The 23,748-nt window shown below is 45.4% G+C and overlaps 2 protein-coding genes across 2 annotated transcripts; one reads left to right on the top strand and one right to left on the bottom strand.

Annotated features, from left to right (window-relative positions):
- Nucleotides 1-10,281: 10,281 nt before the first annotated feature.
- On the bottom strand, nucleotides 10,282-11,209 carry LOC147979840 (uncharacterized). The gene is made up of 3 exons (XM_087516790.1): nucleotides 11,188-11,209; nucleotides 10,844-11,113; nucleotides 10,282-10,769 (listed from the first exon to the last, which is right to left on the bottom strand). Exons 1-3 carry the CDS (start codon nucleotides 11,207-11,209, stop codon nucleotides 10,282-10,284), a joined length of 780 nt encoding a protein of 259 aa, XP_087372916.1.
- A 6,944-nt stretch (nucleotides 11,210-18,153) lies between these two features.
- Nucleotides 18,154-19,508, top strand: LOC147979841 (uncharacterized). Its single transcript, XM_087516791.1, has one exon. It carries the CDS (start codon nucleotides 18,216-18,218, stop codon nucleotides 19,506-19,508), a length of 1,293 nt encoding a protein of 430 aa, XP_087372917.1. The 5' UTR covers nucleotides 18,154-18,215.
- Nucleotides 19,509-23,748: the final 4,240 nt, after the last annotated feature.

The following is a 23,748-nucleotide window of genomic DNA, read 5'->3' on the forward strand; positions in this document are numbered from 1 at the left end:
TCAGCGAGCCATTGATATTAAATGGATCTTCAAGAGGAAGACGGACGCTGATATTAGTGTTACTATCTACAAAGCTAGAATTGTCACAAAAAGGTTTTCGACAAGTTCAAGGTGTTGACTACGATGAGAGTTTCTCACTCGTATCTATGCTTAAGTCTGTCCAAATCATGTTAGCAATTGCCACATTTTATGAAATCTGGCAAATGGATAAACAAAACTGCATTCCTTAATGGATTTATTAAAGAAGAGTTGTATATGATGCAACCAGAAGGTTTTGTCAATCCTAAAGGTACTAACAAAATATGCAAGCTCCAGCGATCCATCTATGGACTGGTGCAAGCATCTCGGAGTTGGAATATACGCTTTGAGAAGTTGATCAAAGCATATAGTTTTATACAGACTTGCGGTGAAGCCTATATTTACAAGAAAGTGAGTGGGAGCACTACAACATTTTTGATAAGTATATGTGAATGACATATTGTTGATCGGAGATAATGTAGAATTATTCTGCAAAGCATAAAGGAATGTTTGAAAGGAGTTTTTCAAAGAAAGACCTCGGCGAAGCTGCTTACATATTGAGCATCAAGATCTATAGAGATAGATCAAGACACTTGCTAAGTTTTTCAATGAGTACATACCTTGACAAGATTTTGAAGTAGTTCAAAATGGAACAGTCAAAGAAGGAGTTCTTGCCTGTGTTACAAGGTGTGAAGTTGAGTAAGACCCAAAAACCCGACCACGGTAGAAGATAGAGAGAAAATGAAAGTCATTCCCTATGCCTCAGCCATAGGTTCTATAAAGTATGCCATGCTGTGTACCAGACCTATTGTATACCCTTCCCTGAGTTTGGCAAGGGAGTACAATAGTGATCTAGGAGTAGATCACTAGACAGCGGTCAAAATTATCCTTAGTGGAATAAGGATATGTTTCTCGATTATGGAGGTGACAAAAAGGTTCGTCGTAAAGGGTTACGTCGATGCAAATTTTGACACTGATCCAGATGACTCTAAATCTCAATCTGGATACATATTGAAAGTGGGAGCAATTAGCTAGAGTAGCTCCGTGCAGAGCATTGTTGACATAGAAATTTGCAAAATACTTACGGATCTGAATGTGGTAGACCCGTTGACTAAACTTCTCTCACAAGAAAAACATGATCACACCTTAGTACTCTTTGGGTGTTAATCACATAGCGATGTGAACTAGATTATTGACTCTAGTAAACCCTTTGGGTGTTGGTCACATGTCGATGTGAACTATGGGTGTTAATCACATGGTGATGTGAACTATTGGTATTAAATTCACATGGCGATGTAAACTAGATTATTGACTCTAGAGCAAGTGGGAGACTGAAGGAAATATGCCCTAGAGGCAATAATAAAGTTATTATTTATTTCCTTATATCATGATAAATGTTTATTATTCATGCTAGAATTGTATTAACCGGAAACATAATACATGTGTGAATACATAGACAAACTGAGTGTCACTAGTATGCCTCTACTTGACTAGCTCGTTGATCAAAGATGGTTATGTTTCCTAACCATAGACATGAGTTGTCATTTGATTAATGGGATCACATCATTAGGAGAATGATGTGATTGACTTGACCCATTCCGTTAGCATAGCACTTGATCGTTTAGTTTGTTGCTATTGCTTTCTTCATGACTTATACATGTTCCTATGACTATGAGATTATGCAACTTCCGTTTACCGGAGGAACACTTTGTGTGCTACCAAACGTCACAACGTAACTGGGTGATTATAAAGGTGCTCTACAGGTGTCTCCGAAGGTACTTGTTGGGTTGGCGTATTTCGAGATTAGGATTTGTCACTCCGATTGTCGGAGAGTATCTCTGGGCCCTCTCGGTAATGCACATCACTTAAGCCTTGCAAGCATTGCAACTAATGAGTTAGTTGCAGGATGATGTATTACGGAACGAGTAAAAAGAGACTTGCCGGTAACGAGATTGAACTAGGTATTGAGATACCGACGATCGAATCTCGGGCAAGTAACATACTGATGACAAAGGGAACAACGTATGTTGTTATGCGGTCTGACCAATAAAGATCTTCGTAGAATATATGGGAGCCAATATGAGCATCCAGGTTCCGCTATTGGTTATTGACCGGAGACGTGTCTCGGTCATGTCTACATTGTTCTCGAACCCGTAGGGTCCACACGCTTAAGGTTTCGATGACAGTTATATTATGAGTTTATGAGTTTTGATGTACCGTAGGAGTTGGAGTCCCGGATGAGATCGGGGACATGACGAGGAGTCTCGAAATAGTCGAGACGTAAAGATCGATATATTGGATGACTATATTCGGACATCGGAAAGGTTCTGAGTGATTCGGGTATTTTTCGGAGTACCGGAGAGTTACGGGAATTCGCCGGGGAGTATATGGGCCTTATTGGGCCATACGGGAATAGAGGAGAGAGGTCAAAGGAAGGAGGTGCGCGCCCCCCCTCTGGCCCGAATTGGACAAGGGGTGCAGCCCACTTTTCCTTGTTCCTCTCCCACTCTTTCCTTCTCTCCTACTCCAACAAGGGAAGGAGGAGTCCTACTCCCGGTGGGAGTAGGACTCCCCCTTGGCGCGCCCTCCTCCTAGGTCGGCCGCCTCCCTCCCTTGCTCCTTTATATACGGGGGCAGGGGGGCACCCCATAGACACAACAGTTGATCATTGATCTCTTAGCCGTGTGCGGTGCCCCCCTCCACCATAGTCCTCAATAATATTGTAGTGGTGCTTAGGCGAAGCTCGGTGACAGTAGAACATCAAGATCGTCACCATGCCGTCGTGCTGACGGAACTCTTCCCCGACATTCTGCTGGATCGGAGTCCGGGGATCTTCATCGAGCTGAACGTGTGCTAGAACTCGGAGGTGCCGTAGTTTCGGTGCTTGATCGGTCGGGCCGTGAAGACGTATGACTACACCAACCGCGTTGTGCTAATGCTTCCGCTTTCGGTCTACGAGGGTATGTGGACAACACTCTCCCCTCTCGTTGCTATGCATCACCATGATCTTGCGTGTGCATAGGAATTTTTTTTTGAAATTACTACATTCCCCAACAAATTGGAAACTAGAATTATATATCGGAAACTTATATGATGGAAAATAGACCCGGAGACCATAGGTTTCACTAGTGGCTTTTCTCAAGATAGAAATTATTACGGTGGGTGAACAAATTACTACCGAGCAATTGATAGAAAAGCGCAAAGTTATGATGATATCTAAGGCAATGATCATGAATATAGGCATCACGTCCGTGTCAAGTAGATCGAAACAATTCTGCATCTACTACTATTACTCCACACATCGACCGACTTCTGCCTGCATCTAGAGTATTAAGTTCATAAGAACAGAGTAATGCATTAAGAAAGATGACATGATGTAGCGGGATTAACTCAAGCAATATGATGGAAACCCCATCTTGTTATCCTCGATGGCAACAATACAATACGTGCCTTGCTACCCCTACTGTCACTGGGAAAGGACACCGCAAGATTGAACCCAATGCTAAGCACTTCTCCCATTGCAAGAAAAACCAATCTAGTTGGCCAAACCAAATCGATAGTTCGAATAGACTTGCAAAGATATCAAATCATGCATATAAGAATGCATATGAGATTCAAATAATATTCATAGATAAGCTGATCATAAATCCACAATTCATCGGATCTTGGCAAACACACCGCAAAAGAGTATTACATCGAATAGATCTCCAAGAACATTGAGGAGAATTTTGTATTGAGAATCAAAGAGAGAGAAGAAGCCATCTAGCTACTAGCTATGGACCCGTAGGTCTGAAGTAAACTACTCACGCTTCATCGCAGAGGCAATGGTGTTGATGTAGAAGCCCTCCGTGATTGATTCCCTCTCCGGCAGGATGCTGGAAAAGGCCCCAAGGTGGGATCTCACAGGTACAGAAGGTTGCGGCGGTGGAAAAGTGGTTTCGTGGCTCCCCTGGATGTTTTTGGGGTATAAGAGTATATATGTATATAGGCGAAAGAATTAGGTCAAGGGAGCTACGAGGGGCCCACAAGGTCGTGGGGCGTGCCCTCCACCCTTGTGGCCGCCTCGAGGCTCCTCTGACTTGTACTCCAAGTCTCTTGGGTGTCTTCTGGTCCAAGAAAAATCATGGCGAAAGTTTTATTCCGTTTGGACTCCGTTTGGTATTCCTTTTCTGCGAAACTCTAAAATAAGGAAAAAACAGAAACTGGCGCTGGGCTCTGGGTTAATAGGTTAGTCTCAAAAATCCTATAAAATAGCATATTAATGTATATAAAACATCCAAAATATATAATATAATAGCATGGAACAATAAAAAATTATAGATACATTGGAGGCGTATCAAGCATCCCCAATCTTAATTCCTGCTCGTTCTCGAGTAGGTAAATGATAAAAACAGAATTTTTGATGTGAAATATTATCTAACATATTTATCCATGTAATTCTCTTTATTGTGGCATGAATGTTCAGATCCGTAAGATTCAAAACAAAAGTTTAATATTGACATAAAAACAATAATACTTTAAGCATACTAACAAAATAATTATGCAAATAACATGGCCAAAGAAAGCTTATCCCTACAAAATCATATAGTCTGGCTATGCTCCATCTTCATCACAAAAAATATTCAAATCATGCACAACCCCGATGACAAGCCAAGCAATTGTTTCATACTTTTGATGTTCTGAAACCTTTTCAACTTTCACGCAATACATGAGCTGAGCCATGGACATAACACTATAGATGGAATGGACGGTGGTTGTGGAGAAGACAAAAAGAAGGAGATAGTCTCACATCAACTAGGCGTATCAACAGCTATAAAGATGCCCATTAATAGATGTCAATGTGAGTGATTAGGGATTGCCATGCAACGGATGCACTAGAGCTATAAGTTTATGAAAGCTCGAAAAGAAAACTAAGTGGGTGTGCATCCAACTTGCTTGCTCATGAAGACCTAGGGCGTTTGAGGAAGCCCATCATTGGAATATACAAGCCAAGTTTTATAATGAAAAACTCTCACTAGCATGTGAAAGTGATATCATAGGAGACTCTCTATCATGAAGATCATGGTGCTACTTTGAAGCACAAGTGTGGCAAAAGGATAGTAACATTGTCCCTTCTCTCTTTTCTCTCATTTTTTAGGCCTTCTCTTTTTTTATTTCCTCGCATGGGACAATGCTCTAATAATGAAAATCATCACACTTCTATTTACTTACAACTCAAGAATTGCAACTCGATACTAGAACAAAAATATGACTCTATGTGAATGCCTCCGGCGATGTACCAGGATGTGCATGAATCAAGAGTGACATGTATAAAAAATGATGAACGATGGCTTTGCCACAAATACGATGTCTACTACATGATCGTGCAAAGCAATATGACAATGATGATGCGTGTTGAGGGAGTCCTGGATTAGGGGGTCTCCGGACAGCCGGACTATATCCTTTGGCCGGACTGTTGGACTATGAAGATACAAGATTGAAGACTCCGTCCCATGTCCGGATGGAACTCTCCTTGGCGTGGAAGGCAAGCTTGGCAATACGGATATGTAGATCTCCTTCCTTGTAACCGACTCTATGTAACCCTAGCCCCTCCGGTGTCTACATAATCAGGAGGGTTTTAGTCCGTAGGACAACAATCATACCATAGGCTAGCTTCTAGGGTTTAGCCTCTACGATCTCGTGGTAGATCAACTCTTGTAATACTCATATCATCAAGATCAATCAAGCAGGAAGTAGGGTATTACCTCCATCGAGAGGGCCCGGACCTGGGTAAACATCGTGTCCCCCGCCTCCTATTACCATCCGCCTTAGACGCACAGTTCGGGACCCCCTACCCGAGATCCGCCGGTTTTGACACCGACATTGGTGGTTTCATTGAGAGTTCCACTGTGCGGTCACCGTAAGGCTTGATGGCTCCTTCGATCATCGGTGCCGATGCGGTCCAGGGTGAGGTTTTCCTCCCTGGACAGATCTTCGTATTCGACGGCTTCGCACTGCGGGCCAACTTGCTTGTCCATCTGGAGCAGATCGAGAGCTACGCCCCTGGCCATCAGGTCAGGTTCGGAAACTTAAACTACACTGCCGACATCCGCAGAGACTTGATCTTCGACGGATTCGAGCCCATGTCAGGTGCGTTGCACGAGCACGACGAGCATGATTTAGCTCTGCCGTCGGACAGTGTTCGGGAGATCACACCTGCAACTACTTCAGCCTTCAATCCGGAGCAAATTGCGCCATCCGAGGACGGGTGGATAGACCCCGCCATGGAGGCCGCACTCTCAGTGGCGATAGAGCCGGATACTGACTTCACCCCTTACGAGAGCCGTGTTGCCGAACCACTGGATTCGTCTCCTGCCATGGAGTCTGAGCCGCCTACGTCCATGCCTATCGAATCCGATTGGGCGTCGATCATGGAGTTCACCTCCGCGCATATCTTTCAGCACTCACCTTTTGGCGACGTGCTAAATTCATTAAGGTCTCTCTCCTTGTCAGGAGAACCTTGGCCGAACTATGTCCGGCTAGAATGGGATGAGGACGACGAAGATATTCGCTCCCCACCCACCACCCACTTAGTAGCCACTGTCAACGATTTAACCGACATGCTCGACTTCGACTCCGAAGACATCGACGGTATGGACGACGATGTAGGAGACAAATAGGAACCACCCCCACAGGGCGCTGGACCGCCACCTCATCATATGATGTATACATGGTGGACACCCCCAAAGAAGGCAATGGCGACGAGACGGCGGAGGATGATCCCTCCAAGAAACAACCCAAGCGCCGACGTCAGCGGCGCCGCTCTAAGTCCCGCCATAGCAAAAGTAGTGATACCGTCACAAGAGACAATAACACTTTGGATAGTGCCGCAGACGACAACAATCCCCTCCAGCACAATTTAGAGAGGGAGGGTGAACAAGCTAGCCCTCCAGAGCGGACAAAAGATGGAGAATCGGAGGAGGACAATTACATGCCTCTCTCTGAAGACGAGGTGAGCCTCGGCGATGAAGAATTTATCGTGCCTGAGGATCCCGTCGAGCAGGAGCGCTTTAAGCGCCGGCTTATGGCCAGAGAAAATAGCTTGAAGAAAAAGCAACAACAGCTTCAAGCTAATCAAGATTTGCTAGAAGACACATAGACCGAAGTCCTTGCGGCCGAGGAATACGAACTCGAGCGCCCCTCCAAGAGTTACCCAAAGCGCAGGTTGCTACCTCACCTCGCGGAGGAAGCATTGAAACCTACATCACCAACGTATGATGCGGCTGACGGGCCACCTCGTGGCCGAGACAGAAAGGCATTTCAGCCCGAAGTCCAGCCCGCACCTCGCCGCCAATCAAACAAAAATGCCAAGGCCCGGGGCAACACGCGGGACCTGCGAGACATATTGGAAAACAAGGCAAAACATGCAAGATCGATCTATGGATCATGGGGGCGTGCACCAACACGCGATGATGATCGTCATGCCGGATACACTAAAAGCAAATCTGGCCGAGCCGAACACGACAGACAAGACTCGTATGAACCGCGTCGTGATATAGCCCGGCACAGAGGCGCCGCACACCCCTTATGCTTCACTGATGAAGTAATGGATCACGAATTCCCAGAAGGGTTTAAACTCGTAAACATTGAATCATACGATGCTACTACAGAACCCGTGGTATGGATAGAAGACTTCTTCCTCCACATTCACATGGCCCGCGGGGATGACCTACATGCCATCAAGTATCTCCCGCTAAAACTCAAAGGGCTGGCTTGGCATTGGCTCAATAGCTTGCCAGCAAACTCCATCGAATGTTGGGAGAACCTGGCAGAGGCATTCCTGGACAATTTCCAGGGCACTTATGTGCGACCATCGGACGCTGACGATTTAAGTCATATAACTCAGCAGCCAGGGGAATCGGCCAGGAAATTCTGGACCCGGTTCCTAACCAAGAAGAACCAAATTGTCGACTGTCCGGATGCAGAGGCCTTAGTGGCATTTAAGCATAATATCCGTGATGAATGGCTCACCCGGCACCTCCGCCAAGAGAGGCCAAAATCCATGGCAGCCCTCACGACACTTATGACCCGCTTTTGTGCGGGCGAAGATAGCTGGTTGGCTCGTAGTACCAATACAGCAAGCAAACCTGGCATATCAGAAGCCAGGGATAGCAACGGCAAACCATGACGCAACAAACACAAGCGCCGCAAATATGGTGAAAACGCCGAAAATACGGCAGTTAATACCGGGTTCAGGGGCTCAAAGTTCGGTCAGCAGAAAGGGCCACCCAAAAATAAAAATCCGGGTCCATCCAGTCTGGACCGCATACTCGATCGCCAATGCCAAATTCATGGCACCCCAGAAACGCCAACCACCCATACCAACAGAGAATGCTGGGTCTTCAAACAAGCCGGCAAGGCAGGCACCAAAGACGAAGAGGGGTCTCAAAGCAGATCACCGAACACAGGAGGGCAAAAGAACCCCCCCATATTCAATCGGTGAATGTGGTAAATACCACCCAAATTGCCAACTCGGACCAGATATGCACCCTTAGGGATGGCGACTCAATATAAACTAGGGCTGGTCACCTTCAACCGCATGGATCGTCCGGTTAACGCCAATCAGGGCAATCCAGCCGCACTATCCTCGACCCAATAGTAGACGGGTTCCACCTCACTCGAGTCCTTATGGACGGAGGTAGCAGTTTAAATCTGCTTTACCAGGACACAGTGCGCAAGATGGGCATCGATCATTCGGCGACCAAACCCACTAAAGCCACTTTTAGAGGCATCATACCAGGTATGGAGGTTAGCTGTACAGGCTCCATTGCCCTTGAGGTAATCTTCGGATCACCAGAAAATTACCGTATCGAAGAGTTAATCTTCGAAATCGTCCCTTTCCACAGTGATTATCAAGCACTGCTCGGACGAACCGCGTTCGCTCGATTCAACGTGGTGCCAAATTATGCCTACGTAAGCTCAAGATGCCCGGTCCACGCGGCATCATCACGGTTCATGGAAAGGCCGAACCTTCCTTCGGCACCAACAAATACACCACTGCCTTAGCAGCAGAAACAACGAGCAGCACCTTGCAACCGAACCTTGAGTCGACGTCCAGGCTCCCGGACACCGTCAAGGGGCTCTGAACTACTTTGCGGAAGGATACCCCGGCTCGTCTAGAGCTCAACTAAACACTCCGGCGAAGGCCATGACAGGCCGAACTCAGCGGTTCAACCGCCCTCCGGCACATAAACATTTCTTATATTTCCTTCACAGGTTCACCTTTGCACCGACCAGGACGGACTACACGGAGGCAGCTTGAATGCGTTAGGGAATCCTTAGACATTCCCCGTAGTGACCGTCCGGCTATATTACGGATCCGCACTCAACCTCTTCCCCCTGGTCACAGCAGGTTCGGCTATCACAACCCCCTTTTATCACATTACTTGTACCCATACGCATAGACGTATTATTCAAATACAACATGTGGATTTATATGACGTTTACCTACTGATTATTTCTTATCGAAATCATTTTGTCAAGTGGCATCCGTACACAACGATATGCCTTAAATATGCCAGGGGCTTCGTTTTTCCCGTAACACGGCAATAAAAGTCCGAACACCTTCATGGAAGTTCGGCACCCCGAACCTATAGCATTATATGCATCAACTCCGAATGATGTCTTGGGTTAATAGTTGGGTTTACCCGGCTCCCATGTTTTGGTACCTTACGTTCCGCTATATCTGCTAAGGTAGCAATGGGAGAACTACTGCGATTGTGTCCCGGTTCTTCCGGATGAGCACCTCAGTAGAGAAAGCTGAAAACTGACTGTCATGATACGGCGAGAGCTGGTCAGCTGTTCAAGCGGTTACAAAATCTTTAAGGATTTCTCCCGCATAATGCCATAACCAATGTAGCGTGCGATGGATCGGTTTTTTCTCCGATCAGGGGCTTATAGAGCCCCTAGTACGGTCTTTCGAACACAAGGGGCTGCGCCGACCATACTAATGCTCCTATGGCTAAGTGAGAGTGATAAAGCCCTATAGTCTGATTGCATGGTTCGTTGTGCTGAGCACCTCCTTCGAAGGGCCCAAAACTGGGATAAAGAGTGCTCAGGTTTATCCCGAACACCCCCGTACTTTTTACGTGGGGGCAGAAGCCGACGACTGGCCAACTCTCAGGTTTAATATAAAAACAGCCGCACAGGAGGGTAAACTTTTATATAACAGGCGACAAATAAATGACCTTGTTCAAACATTACAAAGGACAACATGATTGGTATTCATGGAAATATAATGTCCTTGGTGCATAGCTCCGCTGCAAGGTAGGATCCTTTCAGGACACTCTCATAATATAATTCGGGCTTGCGGTGTTCCTTCCCCTCTGGCGGTCCTCCGGTCATCAGCTTTTCGGCATCCATCTTCCCACAGTGCACCTTTGCGCGGGCGAAGGCCATTCGCGCTCCTTCTATATAGATCGATCGCTTGATGACGTCAAGTCGAGGGCAAGCGCTTACAAGGTGCCTCACGAGCCCGAAGTAGCTGCTTGGAATCGGCTCGGTAGGCCATAGCCGGATAACCATATCTTTCATGGCCAGTTCCGCCGCCTTATGCAGTTCGATCAGCTGTTTCAGTTGATCGGCAAAAGGCACCGGATAATTCGGCGCCAAATACTGTGACCAGAAGAGCTTATCTGCGGTGTTCCTTTCTTCGGCTCGGTAGAATTGGGCGACATCTGATATGCTGCAAGGTAGCTCGGCAAATACACCGGAGAAATCCGGATTCAAAATCAGAAACATAGTTTTCCCTTCAAATACTTGCTTTACATGGGAAAAGCCTTACCCGCCGCGATCTTCCTCGCCTCTCGGATCCCCTGCAGGGCACTTTGGGTTTCCCTCTGGGCATCGCTCGTGGCTTGACGCGCCTTGGTGAGTTCGGACTCTTTCTCCGTTAAACTTTGCTCCAAGGTCTCGCATTTACTTACGGCCTCTTGCAGCTCCTGCTCAGCTTTAATAACTCTGGCCTCGTGTTTCTCATGAAGAGTCCGCTCTGCGGCCGCCTTTTTCTCGGCCTCGGCAACGGCCCTTTTGAGGGCCTCGACTTCGGTCATAACCCCTAGCACAAATTATGCGGCTTATTTCATACTAAACATTTATTTCACAATAAATGCGTGCAACACATGTGCATACCTTGTTTATCCCTCAACTGCATTTTTCAATTGGCCAAGTTCTTCTATGGCCCACTCCAGACTTTGATTCAGTCCGGAGATCTCCGCAGTACGAGAGGCAACAACTGCTATAGGTACCTGCTTGAAACAGAAGAGAAATCAATGTCATTCAATGAGTCTTCCTGCGATCATCAATTTGATCCCCTGTCCGGTTCTTTCTTTCACCGAACAATGTATCAGGGGCTACTATCTATACTATGACACTCTTCGACAACTCATAAAACATACCTCAAAGCCTCTTATAAGGCTGATACAGGCTTCGTTCAGTCCACTCTCAGTTGACTGAATCTTCTCAATCACCGCACCCATAAGGGCACGGTGTTCATGGAGGCGTCTTGCAACGCCACCAACAAAGCATCCGACACTTCTGGATGGGCAGAGGTCACCGGCGGAATAGGCACGCCCCCTCCAGCCGAAGGAGGATGCCTTCTTGATTTTGGAGCCGTATAGGTCTCTGGAATCGCATCCGATGGGGAGCCGAACTCAGGATCGCCCCCGCCGTCAGACCCCATGGGAATCTTTTCCCCCACGTGTCCGGCCCCTGCGGTTTGACCTCCAGGCGCCGCCTTCGCGGTTTCTTCCTTTCCTCCTTGGCCAGAGTCCTTCTGGGACGAAGCCTCAGTGTTATGCACCTATTTGGAGGGAGGGGCCTTTGGGGGCGTCCCGCTCTCCATAGCATTTGAGCTCAGCAGGTCCTCTGATGAGGATTGTTTGGTACGGGACCTCGCTGGACTACAAAAAAATATATGCTGAGGTTAAAATACTAAGCCACGATGAGTCGGGACGCTTAAACGCACTTGGATTTTATATACTTACGAGTTCACCAGGGGCCAGGCCCTGGGATCCCATGCCAGGCCGCTGTCGGCGGTGGCAGTGGACTCCTCCGGAAGAGGAGCCTTTCCCCTTTTGGGCAGTTCAGCCTCCAAGGGTGCAGAGGCCGTCCTCTTCCTTCTTCCCCCCGCAGGGGATTCATCTTCCTCCTCCTCTTCGTCCTCTTTGGAGGCGGAATGGGCACCAGAACCTTCGGATATTATGTCCAAAGTGCCGCGGCGACGAAGGCCGCCCCGGGTCTTTTTGGCCTCCTTCTCGGCCGTCTTCTTCGGCACCTTGTAAGGCGCCGGGACCAGCATCTTCGTCAGAAGTGGGATGGCCGGGTCTTCGGGCAGCGGGGCCGGACAATGGATCTGCTCCGCCTTCTTCATCTAGCCCTGGGAGAGTTGAATAACACACATTAAGCGCTTCCTTTGGGTCATGCGGATAGAAAAGTTGGATAAACTCACCGAACTTGCAGGGCGGGACAGTTGGTACCCGCGGTCCTCGGCGGAGTCCGTCCATGATTTGCTGGACTTGAAAAGCACCTTCCAAATGTCCTTGTGCAAGGAGCCGAAGAACCCTCACAAGGTTTGGTGCCTGGCCGGATCGAATTCCCATATATTGCAAGTCCGGTGTTGACAAGGCAGTACTCGGCGGACTAACATCACCTAGACTACGTTGACAAGTTCAATGTTCTTATCTCCCATATCTTTAACGCGCGTCCGGAGCACCGATAGTTCATCGGACGAGGACCAGTCCAGGCCTTTCTTAACCCAGGATGTAAGCCACAGAGGGGCGCCGGATCGAAACTCGGGAGAGGCGGCCCATTCCTTGCCGCACGGCTTAGTGATGTAAAACCACTGCTGTTGCCACTCCTTGACAGAATCATTAAAGGTTCCCGTTGGCCATATGACATTGGGCATCTTGCTCACCATAGCGCCCCCGCACTCGACGTGCTCGCCGCCCACCACCTTGGGCTTCACATTAAAAACCTTCAGCCATAAACCGAAGTGCGGCGAAATGCGGAGAAAAGCCTCGCACAAGACAATAAATGTCGAGATGTTGAGGAAGGAATTAGGGAACAGATCATGGAGATCGATCCCATAAAAATACATGATGCCACGAATGAACGGGTGGAGGGGAAACCCTAGCCCGTGGACAAAGTGAGGGAGGAATACAACCCTCTCGTGGGGTTCTGGAGTGGGGACGATTTGTCCCGCCGTCAGGAGACGGTGGCTGATTTTCTTGGCCAGATACCCGGCCTCCCGAAGCTTTTTGATATCCTTCTCTCGGACGGTAGAGGCCATCCATTTGCCTCCTGCTCCGGATCCGGACATCTTTGGAAGACCCTTTTGAGGGCAGAGAAGGTGAACGCTTGGGCGCTGGAGCCTAAGCAGAAGGGAATGAATCGGGAAGAAGGTGTGGGTGAAAAGAGTGAATCCTTGTCCCTCTATAAGGGCGGAATAGGCGATGTGCCTCCCCACTCACCTGGTAAAACCTCTCATTCCCCAAGCGCCGTAATTGATGGCGCAGTTGGGTTACCCACATCCGTATTGATGAGAATCCCGTGATAAGTGGACACGATCTCTGCTTCGACAAGACGTTCCAAGGAAACCACCTCGCGATATATGCAGTAGCTAGTTGAGAAAAACGGTTCGAATAATGTCTGGGATGTGATATGATGTCATGCTGTCAAACGTGTCAGCAGATTAGATTTGTGGAAATATTATTCTCTCTACGGTGGTACGTGGAACTTGTTTTGCAGAGCCGGACACTATCCTTGTGTTCAAAATCTTCTATGGAGTATTCGGAGGAAGAACCCGCCTTGCAATGCCGAAGGCAAAACTGTGCGCCGGACTCATCGTGATTGAAGCCTGGTTCAGGGGCTACTGAGGGAGTCCTGGATTAGGGGGTCTCCGGGCAGCCGGACTATATCCTTTGGTCGGACTGTTGGACTATGAAGATACAAGATTGAAGACTTCGTCCCATGTCCGGATGGGACTCTCCTTGGCGTGGAAGGCAAGCTTGGCAATACGGATATGTAGATCTCCTTCCTTGTAACCGACTCTGTGTAACCCTAGCCCCCTCCGGTGTCTATATAAACTGGAGGGTTTTAGTCCGTAAGACAACAATCATACCATAGGCTAGCTTCTAGGGTTTAGCCTATACGATCTCGTGGTAGATCAACTCTTGTAATACTCACATCATCAAGATCAATCAAGCAGGAAGTAGGGTATTACCTCCATCGAGAGGGCCCGAACCTGGGTAAACATCATGTCCCCCGCCTCCTGTTACCATCCGCCTTAGACGCACAGTTCGGGACCCCCTACCCGAGATCCACCGGTTTTGACACTGACACGTGTCATAATAAACGGAATGGTGGAAAGTTGCATGACAATATACCTCGGAATGGCTATGGAAATGCCATAATAGGTAGGTATGGTGGCTGTTTTGAGGAAGGATATGTGGTGGGTTTATGCTACCAGCGAAAGTTGTGTGGTACTAGAGAGGCTAGCAATGGCGAAAAGGTGAGAATGCGTATAATCCATGGACTCAACATTAGTCATAAAGAACTAACATGCTTATTGAAAAAATCTATTAGTCATCGAAACAAAGTACTACGCGCATGCTCCTAGGGGGATAGATTGGTAGGAAAAGACCATCGCTCGTCCCCAACCGCCACTCATAAGGAAGACAGTCAAAAAACATCTCATGCTCCAACTTCGTTACATAACGGTTCACCATACGTGCATGCTACGGGACTCACAAACCTTAACACAAGTATTTCTCAAATCCACAACTACTTACTAGCATGACTCTAATATCACATCTTCATATATCAAAACAATCACACGGAATCAAGGGAGAATTCCTTATTTAACATTGTCTTAAAATTTATTGCCTTATTTGACATTGAATTTTTTTTCCTTCCTTATATAACACCGTGTCTAAATTTTATGCCCTTTATAACACTTTCAACCATTTTGAGCCTTAACAGTGTCAAATGACAGCTGAAAAGACTTATTTGCCCTTCATGTGACATGTGTCCAAAAAATTACGTGTATGTGTCTATCCAGCCGACTAGTTTTGTTAGGTGTGTGAGCCAATTCCCAAGCAAAATCGATCGACATATGTTAGTCTTGCTGCACCTATGAATCAGCCCACCCATTACTTGTGGTGTCCATGTCTAAATAGAGACTTAGATTTATTTTTTAGAGCTCCCACCGGATAGAAATTTGTAGTTTAGACCCTCGCCGGCATGTAGGACACGTGCTACATCTTCACTTTCAGTCTTTCACCGGCGAGTCGCAAGTGCATGTACATCCGTCGCTCATGCCTTTATCACTGTTGGGGATCAATCGCCCATGAGCAGTAAATAAATATATGTACACGCAAAGCTAGCTCAAGAAGGAGCTTGATCGATTATACACAAGTAGTAGTAGATACGCATTTTGCCGTAGACTTGCGTATGTGAACATGGCATGGGCTAGCTCTAGCTGTGCACTGCCAACAAATTTGCGTGTGTGAACATGGTCTGATCACCATTGCTCTGTTTCAGTCCTCGCGCGCGCCACACAACGTTAGAGACCACACATGCATTTTACTTGAAAATTTGGTCACATACCCATGAGGGGCAAATAGGTCATTTTATACATCACTTAACACCACTAAGGCTTAAAATGGACGAAAGTGTCATAAAGGGCATAAAATTTAGGCAGAGTGTTAAAGAAGGAAGAAAAAGTTTTTCAGTGTCAAATAGGGAAACAAAATTTAAAGTAGTGTTATATAACGAATTTTCTCAGGAATCAAACTTCTCATAGTATTCAATGCACTTTATATGAAAGTTTTTATTATATCCCTCTTGGATGCCTATCATATTAGGACTAATTTTATAACCAAAGAAAATTACCATGCTGTTTAGAGACTCTCAAAATAATAGAAGTAAAGTACAAGAGTTCATCAATATCTATAAAATAAAACCACCACTATGCTCTAAAAAAGATATAAGTGAAGCACTAGAGCAAATTTGGCTAGCTCAAAAAATACTCCTGCTCTCGCCGCCTTCGCCAATTACCTCCTCTGCCGCCGCAGCCCAGACCTGTGCCGCCGTGGTATCCTCCCGCTGCCTGCGGGCTTCGCCGGAATCTCCTGCCACGTCTTCCTCGAGGCCGCGCGCTTCCCTCCTGGAGCCCCCGCGCATCCTCCTCAAGCTCGTGTGCGTCCACCCTCGTGCTCCCGCGCATCCTCCTGGAGCTCCCGCGTGTGCGCCACCGCGATCCCCTACTAGCGTCGCTGGAGCTTGCCTCCACAATCCGGTGGACCAGGAGCTCGCCGGTGGAGATCTTCCCGTGCTGCTGCTGCTGCTCCTTCTCCCCCGCCCGTGCTGCTGCTCCTCCTCTGACCCTGCCCGTGCTGCTTCTCCTCTGATCCTGCCCGTGCTTCTATTGCTGCTACTCCTCTGCACTCTGTAGAAGGTACAGTACTTATTCATCAGAGTAGTGTTGATTTACTATTACTGATCAGAAAATTAAATAGAGCATGATTAATTCAGAGATCAGATGATGCCAATTCAGAGTGAAACTGTAAAATTCAGAGGATGCAAATTGTTGTAGCACTAGCAGCATTCATAAAATAGTCCAGGTTAAAACTTTGTAGCACTAGCAAATTCAGTTGATGCCAATTCAGGTTTGTAGCACTAGCAGCATTCATAAATCAGTCTAGGTTAAAACTTTGTAGCACTAGCAAATTCAGATGATGTCAATTCAGGTTTGTAGCACTAGCAGCATTCATAAAACAGTAGCTTCATTCCGTACATGTGAACCATGTTAAAACTTTCAAAATTGTCCAGTATCACCCGGTTAGCTAGTTAAAACCATCATCAGGTTTTGGACAACCATGGGACAAAGGGACAACTGGATTTGCGGTGCCATTGGGTGCAAGGGCAGTTTGTTGAGGTGCCCGCGGAGTCGCCGATGCTCCGAGCAAGTCATCCAGCGGCTGAAAAGAAAGTACACACACTTATTAATTGCTGTGATCGTAGCTGCTCGGGTGTTCGAGTAAATGGGTAGTATGGTTTTGTGCAGAGCAACTGTTTCCAGCCACAAGAAGAAGCCAATTAGACAAACTTCCATAGCTTATGATGTTGCTCTGTTTAACTGAAGCACTAAACTGACTAGAACTGCAGTACTAGCTTTGAGTGAAAAGAGAACAGTGGAGGTCATATATTATGTCAACAAAATAAATACAGAGGAGGTCGTACTGGGTGCCTAAATGAGCATTTAGCATTTGCACTGTTGCCATTGAACCAATACCAGCAACCCCTAAGGGTCTCCTTGTCACTACTGTTTTATTCATTACGATTCATGTTATCAAAAGTAAATACCAGTTTCATAGTGAATGCTAGCTCCAAAGTAACCAAGGCAGTTAAGTTTAACTCTTAAAATACCCTACTGATGTCTATTTCTCACTACCAAGCTCTACTTAGGAAAACAATAAAAGCATAACAAGCCAAGTCAATAAAAGGGCAAAAATAACCGTGAATCTGCAAGTTGGAAGCCATGGCCTTGCAATTGCCATCAAGCAAGTGGATGAAGTGGCTTGCCCTGTTTTAAATGGAGGGTCAGAAAACTCCTGGTCTTCACCTCCTGAATTATTTCTCTCTGGAAATAATTTTTCAAAGGATTTTCAATAAAGAGAAAAATAACAAAACTCTATCTAGAACATCTAGGTAGGTCAAATAAAACCCAAACTTGGAAATTAAATAAAAATAATAATGCAAAAAGAATCAATTGATTTGGACTTATAGTTTAGGAGATATTCATGGTCAAGGTTGGGATTCTCACTGTAAGTTGGTTATCATGGTTTGCATGTACTCCTCATTAGGAACATGAGGAGTACTTGACCAAGAGCTGCTGGTGGTGGTTATTAGGAACATGGAGTACATGTATGGAAATGAATCATTTATGGAGTACTATGAAAACATATGTTGTTGCTGCTGTTTTTGTGTTGTCTGCTGTTATTACTTGAATTTGATGGTACCATGGTGTTGTTGATCTTAGAATTCTCCAAATCTGAAGAAAAATGATGTTGTTGATCTTAGAATACTCTTTTTGTGTGTGTATATTCTTGTTATGGTACCATGGTGTACTCATCTTTTGTCATTGATGGCAGGAACACATGAATATGGATTTGAATTTGATGCCTCAAGAGGAAGAACATGAAACCATTGATTTGAACTTGATGCCTCAAGAGGAAGACGATGAAGGTATTAATTTGAATTGGATCCCTGAAAAGGAGGAACCTCAAGTGGCAGAGAATGTAGCTATGGATTTGAACTTGATGCCTCAAGAGGAAGACGATGAAGATATGAATTGGATGCCTCAAGAAGATGAAGGGAAAGAGGATGAAGCTCAAGAGGAAGAGGATGAAGTTATGAATTGGATACTTCAAGAGAAGAGAAGAGAATTGTCATATAAGGAGAGGCATGGTGTTTACTTTGCCTTGCTGGTAATCGAGCTCAGAGATGGGTCTGTTCAACCAGATGACAAGCTGCTAGTCTCAAACCTGTTAGACATAAGTGTACGATCTGTTGAAAATATCTGGGAAGAGGCTAAAAAGCAAATTGCCGATGGCAAAGAAGTAGATGTCTCAAGCAAGAAGCCAGGAAGATCTGGCCGAAAGAGAAAGGAGCTGGATCTAGAGAGGACCTCAACAATCCCACTGAATAAAAGAAGAACAATTCAATCTCTGGCACGGTCTCTAGGTGTGGCCCGATCGACCCTACATAAGAGGTTCCAGTTGAATGAGCTCAACCGCATCACAAGCACCGTGAAGCCTCACCTCAAGCTAGAGAACAAACTTGCGAGATTGAAATTTTGTATGTCCATGGTCGATGAAAATTCGATCTCAACTTCTCGGGCTATGTTAAAACCAATGACGAATATGGTTCACATCGATGATAAGTGGTTTGACATGACGAGAGTGAAGAATAGTTACTATGTACTTCCAGGAGAACCTGAACCGAAGCGCACCGTGTCAAACACTCACAGCATTGGGAAGGTAATGTTCCTAACAGCTGTTGCCAGGCCTCGATATAACAATGAGGGGGAGCTAACATTCGATGGGAAGATCGGCATTTGGGCATTCGTCGAAGAGACTGAGGCGAAGCAGACAAGTCAGAACAGAAAAAAGGGAACAAAAGTGTTGATATTAGTGAAAGTAACCAGGCCAGTGTGCAGAGATTATCTAATCAATAAGGTTATCCCGGCAATTCAGGATAAGTGGCCTGACGATGATGAGGGAGAAACAATATTCATCCAACAGGATAACGCAAAGCCTCATGTCCTTCCCAATGATGTAGCTTTCCGAGAAGCTGTGGAACAAACTGATCTTGACATCCGGTTGCTACAACAGCCCCCAAATAGCCCTAAGTTAAATTGTTTGGACCTCTGCTTCCATAACTCTCTCTAGTCTCTAACTGACTGCAGGTCACCTACAAACATCCAGGAACTGGTACAGGGTGTGGAAGAGGAATTCGAGAACTACGATCCCGACAAGTTGCACAGAAGCTTTATCACATTAGAAGCAGTTATGTTTGAAGTTATGAAAGACAAGGGAGGAAATCAATATAAGTTGCCCCACTTGCACAAGGATCGCGTTCAGAATGCTGGAATGGAAATAACCGGTGTATATTGCGACAGTCGGGTAGTTGTTGATACTAGGGCCCTTATAGAAGAAATGGAAATTGCAATAGGAAAAGAAAATGAAAGGAAAGAATTAGCTAGAGAAGGGAAAATAAAGAAAAGTAAAGGGAAGGGAAGGGAAGGGAAGAAGTGGCCAGAGAAAGGAAAAGAATGTAGTCAAAAGGGGGCAAAGAGGCCCTTATGTCATGTAGTCAGGTGCTCCTTGTGTATGTCTTGTGTAATCTTGTGTCAAGAGGGGACAAAGATGCCCTTATGTCATGTCCTTATGTATACCTTGTCTAATCCTTGTATATCAGCTCCTTGTTGGAATTTATTGGAATTATCTGGGTGATTTGGATTAATTGAATTATCTGGGTTATTTGAATTAATTTGGGTTATTTGGATTTATTTGAATGATTTGAATTGATTTGCATTAGTTTTAGTTATTTGAACTAATTTGGGTTAGTGGACTGAAATTTTTGCTTGACAACTACAACAACTAATGAGGCAAGCAAGGCCTTTGCTAATCCCATATCATCAGTAGATGATATGGTCTATTTAGTTAAGAGGATGACAAGAAATAAAAGGACAGTGGATGACAAGAAATCGCTTCTATTTAGTTAAGAGGTCCATTTAATGCTATCAAGGACACTTCCAGTTTTTCTTTAGTTTCATCAAAGGTTCATCAATACAGATGCTAAAATCTAGCATATCTCATGGAATGGATCAGCTAAAAGCCTAAAATAAGAAGTCTAGATAGGAACACTTAAAGACCATCTCCAGAATAGTCACACAATAATTTGCAAGAAATAATACTGTCTATACTTTACTAAATAAAATGACTTACATAACAAACAGATATACGGTAAATAAACGAGCAGTGGAGCAATTGAAAAGATAGGTTATTGCTACTATCAAATTTGTTTCAAACAGTTTTCTGTCAACTTGTGAGTAGGAAAATGGCTCCAGAAAATTCAGTTAACTGAGACTACAGTGAATATTCAGTTTTCTATCAATTTAAATGGATCCATCCAATATTTGTAGTCCAAGTTTAAATGGGCTGCAGTCATGTCCAAGTTTAACTGAATTGATGGAGTCGAGCCTTGAGTATATTTTAGCCTTCATTGCACGCAGGGATCAATATTTTAGTGGCTTTTGAATGAACAGTTGCATGATCAGAATTCTGAAGGGAAATATGCAGTGATGGTGCTTACACTGGCTGGACTAAAGAGTGTGCGGCCTAATCCATGGTACAGGCCCAAGACATCCTAAGCCTGAAAAGATGAGTTCACCGTCAGTCATTCAGTGAGACCCAAGAACACCACAAACTTCTCTTCACTCACTGAAGTAGACTGTGTGTGTGGATTGATCATCAGATAAGCATATGCATTTTCTCATTACTGTTGATACTGTTGTGGCATCACTGAAACAATACTAAAGAACGGGTTAATGATTGAATTGTCACCTTGCGCTCGGGGTCGGCGTACAAGCTATCCACAGGAAATGGCAGCTGCAATGCAATCATCCCAGATAACTGTCAGCTCCATGCTCAGAAAAGAAGCAGAACAATTGCAAAGTGACATTGGGATGGTCTGATCAAACTGAATCTCATCAAGACAATCACATCTGCAAACAGTCTACCACCTCCTCCCTCAATTGGAACATTGCACGAACTCAACAAAGCCCTCTTGGTTGCCGTTGGCATAGTCTTCTTGGAGTACTAGCAGAAGTGAAATTCAGTGGTACATCTCACATTCAGTGAAGTGGTTCAGAAACTAGTGGTTCAGTAAACATAGAGTAGTGGAGAAAATTCAGTAAACATGGAGTAAATTCAGTAAACATAGAGTAGAGAAGAGAGGTTCAGACCCAGGCAGTAGGACCTGGAGATGATCTGCAGTAGTGGAGAAAACATGTAGCCGCCACCACTGCTGCCAAGTGAGCAGGCGCGACTCACTTGTGCCGTGGACAGCCCAACCGCGGTGTCGCAGGCATGGGTCTTCCACTAGAGAAATAGCAAAGAAGACGCCGCCGCGATCGTATTCCTTGTGGAGCTATCGTCGTCGTCTTCTAGGCTCGCAAATCGACGACCTTTAGCTTGCCGTCGTCGTTGGGCTCGTCGGCGTTTAGCTTGCTGCATCTCCTGTCGTCGTCGGGCTTGTCGGCCTCGTCGCCCTTTAGGTTGTTGGTGGTGGTCCGGATCCAGTGCCTCCGGGCTCGCCGACGCCGGTTCCGACGCAGCCGGAGCAGAGCACGGCGGTAGCTGGGGAAATCGAAGGTTTTTTTGAGGAAGGGGGAAGCTTGGGGAGGCAGGCGAGCGGCAGCTGCGGTGGCGGAGCAGGAGGCAGCTGCGGCGGGGGAGCGGGGGAGCAGGGCAGCTGCGTTGGGAGGGAGCAGGGCAGCTGCAGCATCGGGGAGCAGCGTAGCTGCGGCTTCTGTCTGGAGGAGGAGGACGAGGGAGCGCGGGTTTGGTCGGGAGAAACCAGAGGTTTTTTTTGCAAATTTGCCCTCGCGACATGTTTTTCGGGACGGAGGGAGTATAAGTGAAGCACATAGAGCATTCTAATAAATCATGATTCATGCATGTCTCTCTCAAAAGGTGTGTACAACAAGGATGATTGTGGCAAACTAAAAATCAAAGACTCAAATCATGCAAGACGCTCCAAGCAAAACACATATTGTGTGGTGAATAAAAATATAGCCTCAAGTAAAGTTACCGATAGATGAAGACGAAAGAGAGGATGCCTTCCCGGGGCATCCCCAAGCTTAGGCTTTTTGACATCCTTGAATATTACCTTGGGGTGCCTTGGGCATCCCCAAGCTTAGGCTCTTGCCACTCCTTATTCCATAGTCCATCAAATCCTTACCCAAAACTTGAAAACTTCACAACACAAAACTCCAACAGAAAATCTCGTAAGCTCCGTTAGTATAAGAAAATAAATCACCACTTTTGGTACTGTTGTGAACACATTATTTATTTATATTGGTGTAATATCTACTGTATTTCAAATTTTCCATGGTTCATACCGCCCGATACTAGCCATAGATGCATCAAAATAAGCAAACAACACGCGAAAAACAGAATCTGTCAAAAACAGAACAGTCTGTAGCAATCTGGAGATTTAGGATACTTCTGTAACACCAACAATTCTGAGAAATTAGGAAGTCCTAGATAATTTGTTTATTAATCCTATGCAAAAAGAATCAGTATTTTATCGCGCTTCTGTTAAAAACTAAAGCTAATCTTCTGGGTGAAAAAGTTTCTGTTTTTCAGCAGGATCAAATTAATTATCATCGTAAGCTATCTCAAAGTCTTACTTGGCACAAACACTGATTAAAACACAAAACTACAGCTAACCAGAGGCTAGACGATTTATTCAAATCAAAATAGGACCTAAAAGCAAGAAGTAAAATAAAATTGGGTTGCCTCCCAACAAGCACTATTGTTTAACGCCCCTAGCTAGGCATAAACACATGAATATATCTAAGTGTTGTCATCTTTGGCATGCAATCCATAAGTGGCTCTCATAATAGATTCATAAGGCAATTTAATTTTCTTTCTTGGAAAGTGTTCCATGCCTTTCCTTAACGGAAATTTAAATCTAATGTTTCCTTCTTTATATCAATAATTGCACCAATCGTTCTAAGGAAAGGTCTACCAAGAATAATAGGACATGTAGGATTGCAATATATATCAAGAACAATGAAATATACGGGCACATAATTTCCATTTTCAACAATAAGAACATCATTAATTCTTCCCATAGGTTTCTTAATAGTGGAATCCGCAAGATGCAAATTTAAGGAACAATCATCAAATTCACGGAAACCTAACACATCACATAAAGTTTTTGGAATCATGGAAACAATAGCACCCAAATCACACAAAGCATAGCATTCATAATATTTAATCTTAATCTTAATAGTTGGTTCCCACTCATCATAAAGTTTTTTAGGAATAGAAACTTCCAAATTAAACTTTTCTTCATAAGGTTGCATCATAGCATCAATGATATGTTTAGTAAAAGCTT

The sequence above is a fragment of the Triticum urartu genome, chromosome 3A (genome assembly GCF_056163025.1).
Source record: "Triticum urartu cultivar PI428250 chromosome 3A, HENAU_Tu73, whole genome shotgun sequence".
NCBI lineage: Eukaryota > Viridiplantae > Streptophyta > Magnoliopsida > Poales > Poaceae > Triticum > Triticum urartu.

What these genes read in the sequence shown, in the direction of transcription:
- LOC147979840 (XM_087516790.1), bottom strand. Translation starts at nt 11,209, where the DNA reads ATGCAGTTGAGGGATAAACAAG. An exon ending in GCAGTTGAGGGATAAACAAG is followed by an intron (nt 11,114 to 11,187) that starts GTATGCACATGT and finishes AATTTGTGCTAG; the next exon opens with GGGTTATGACCGAAGTCGAG. An exon ending in AGAGGCGAGGAAGATCGCGG is followed by an intron (nt 10,770 to 10,843) that starts CGGGTAAGGCTT and finishes ATCCGGATTTCT; the next exon opens with CCGGTGTATTTGCCGAGCTA.
- LOC147979841 (XM_087516791.1), top strand. Translation starts at nt 18,216, where the DNA reads ATGAATATGGATTTGAATTTGATGCCTCAAGAGGAAGAACATGAAACC.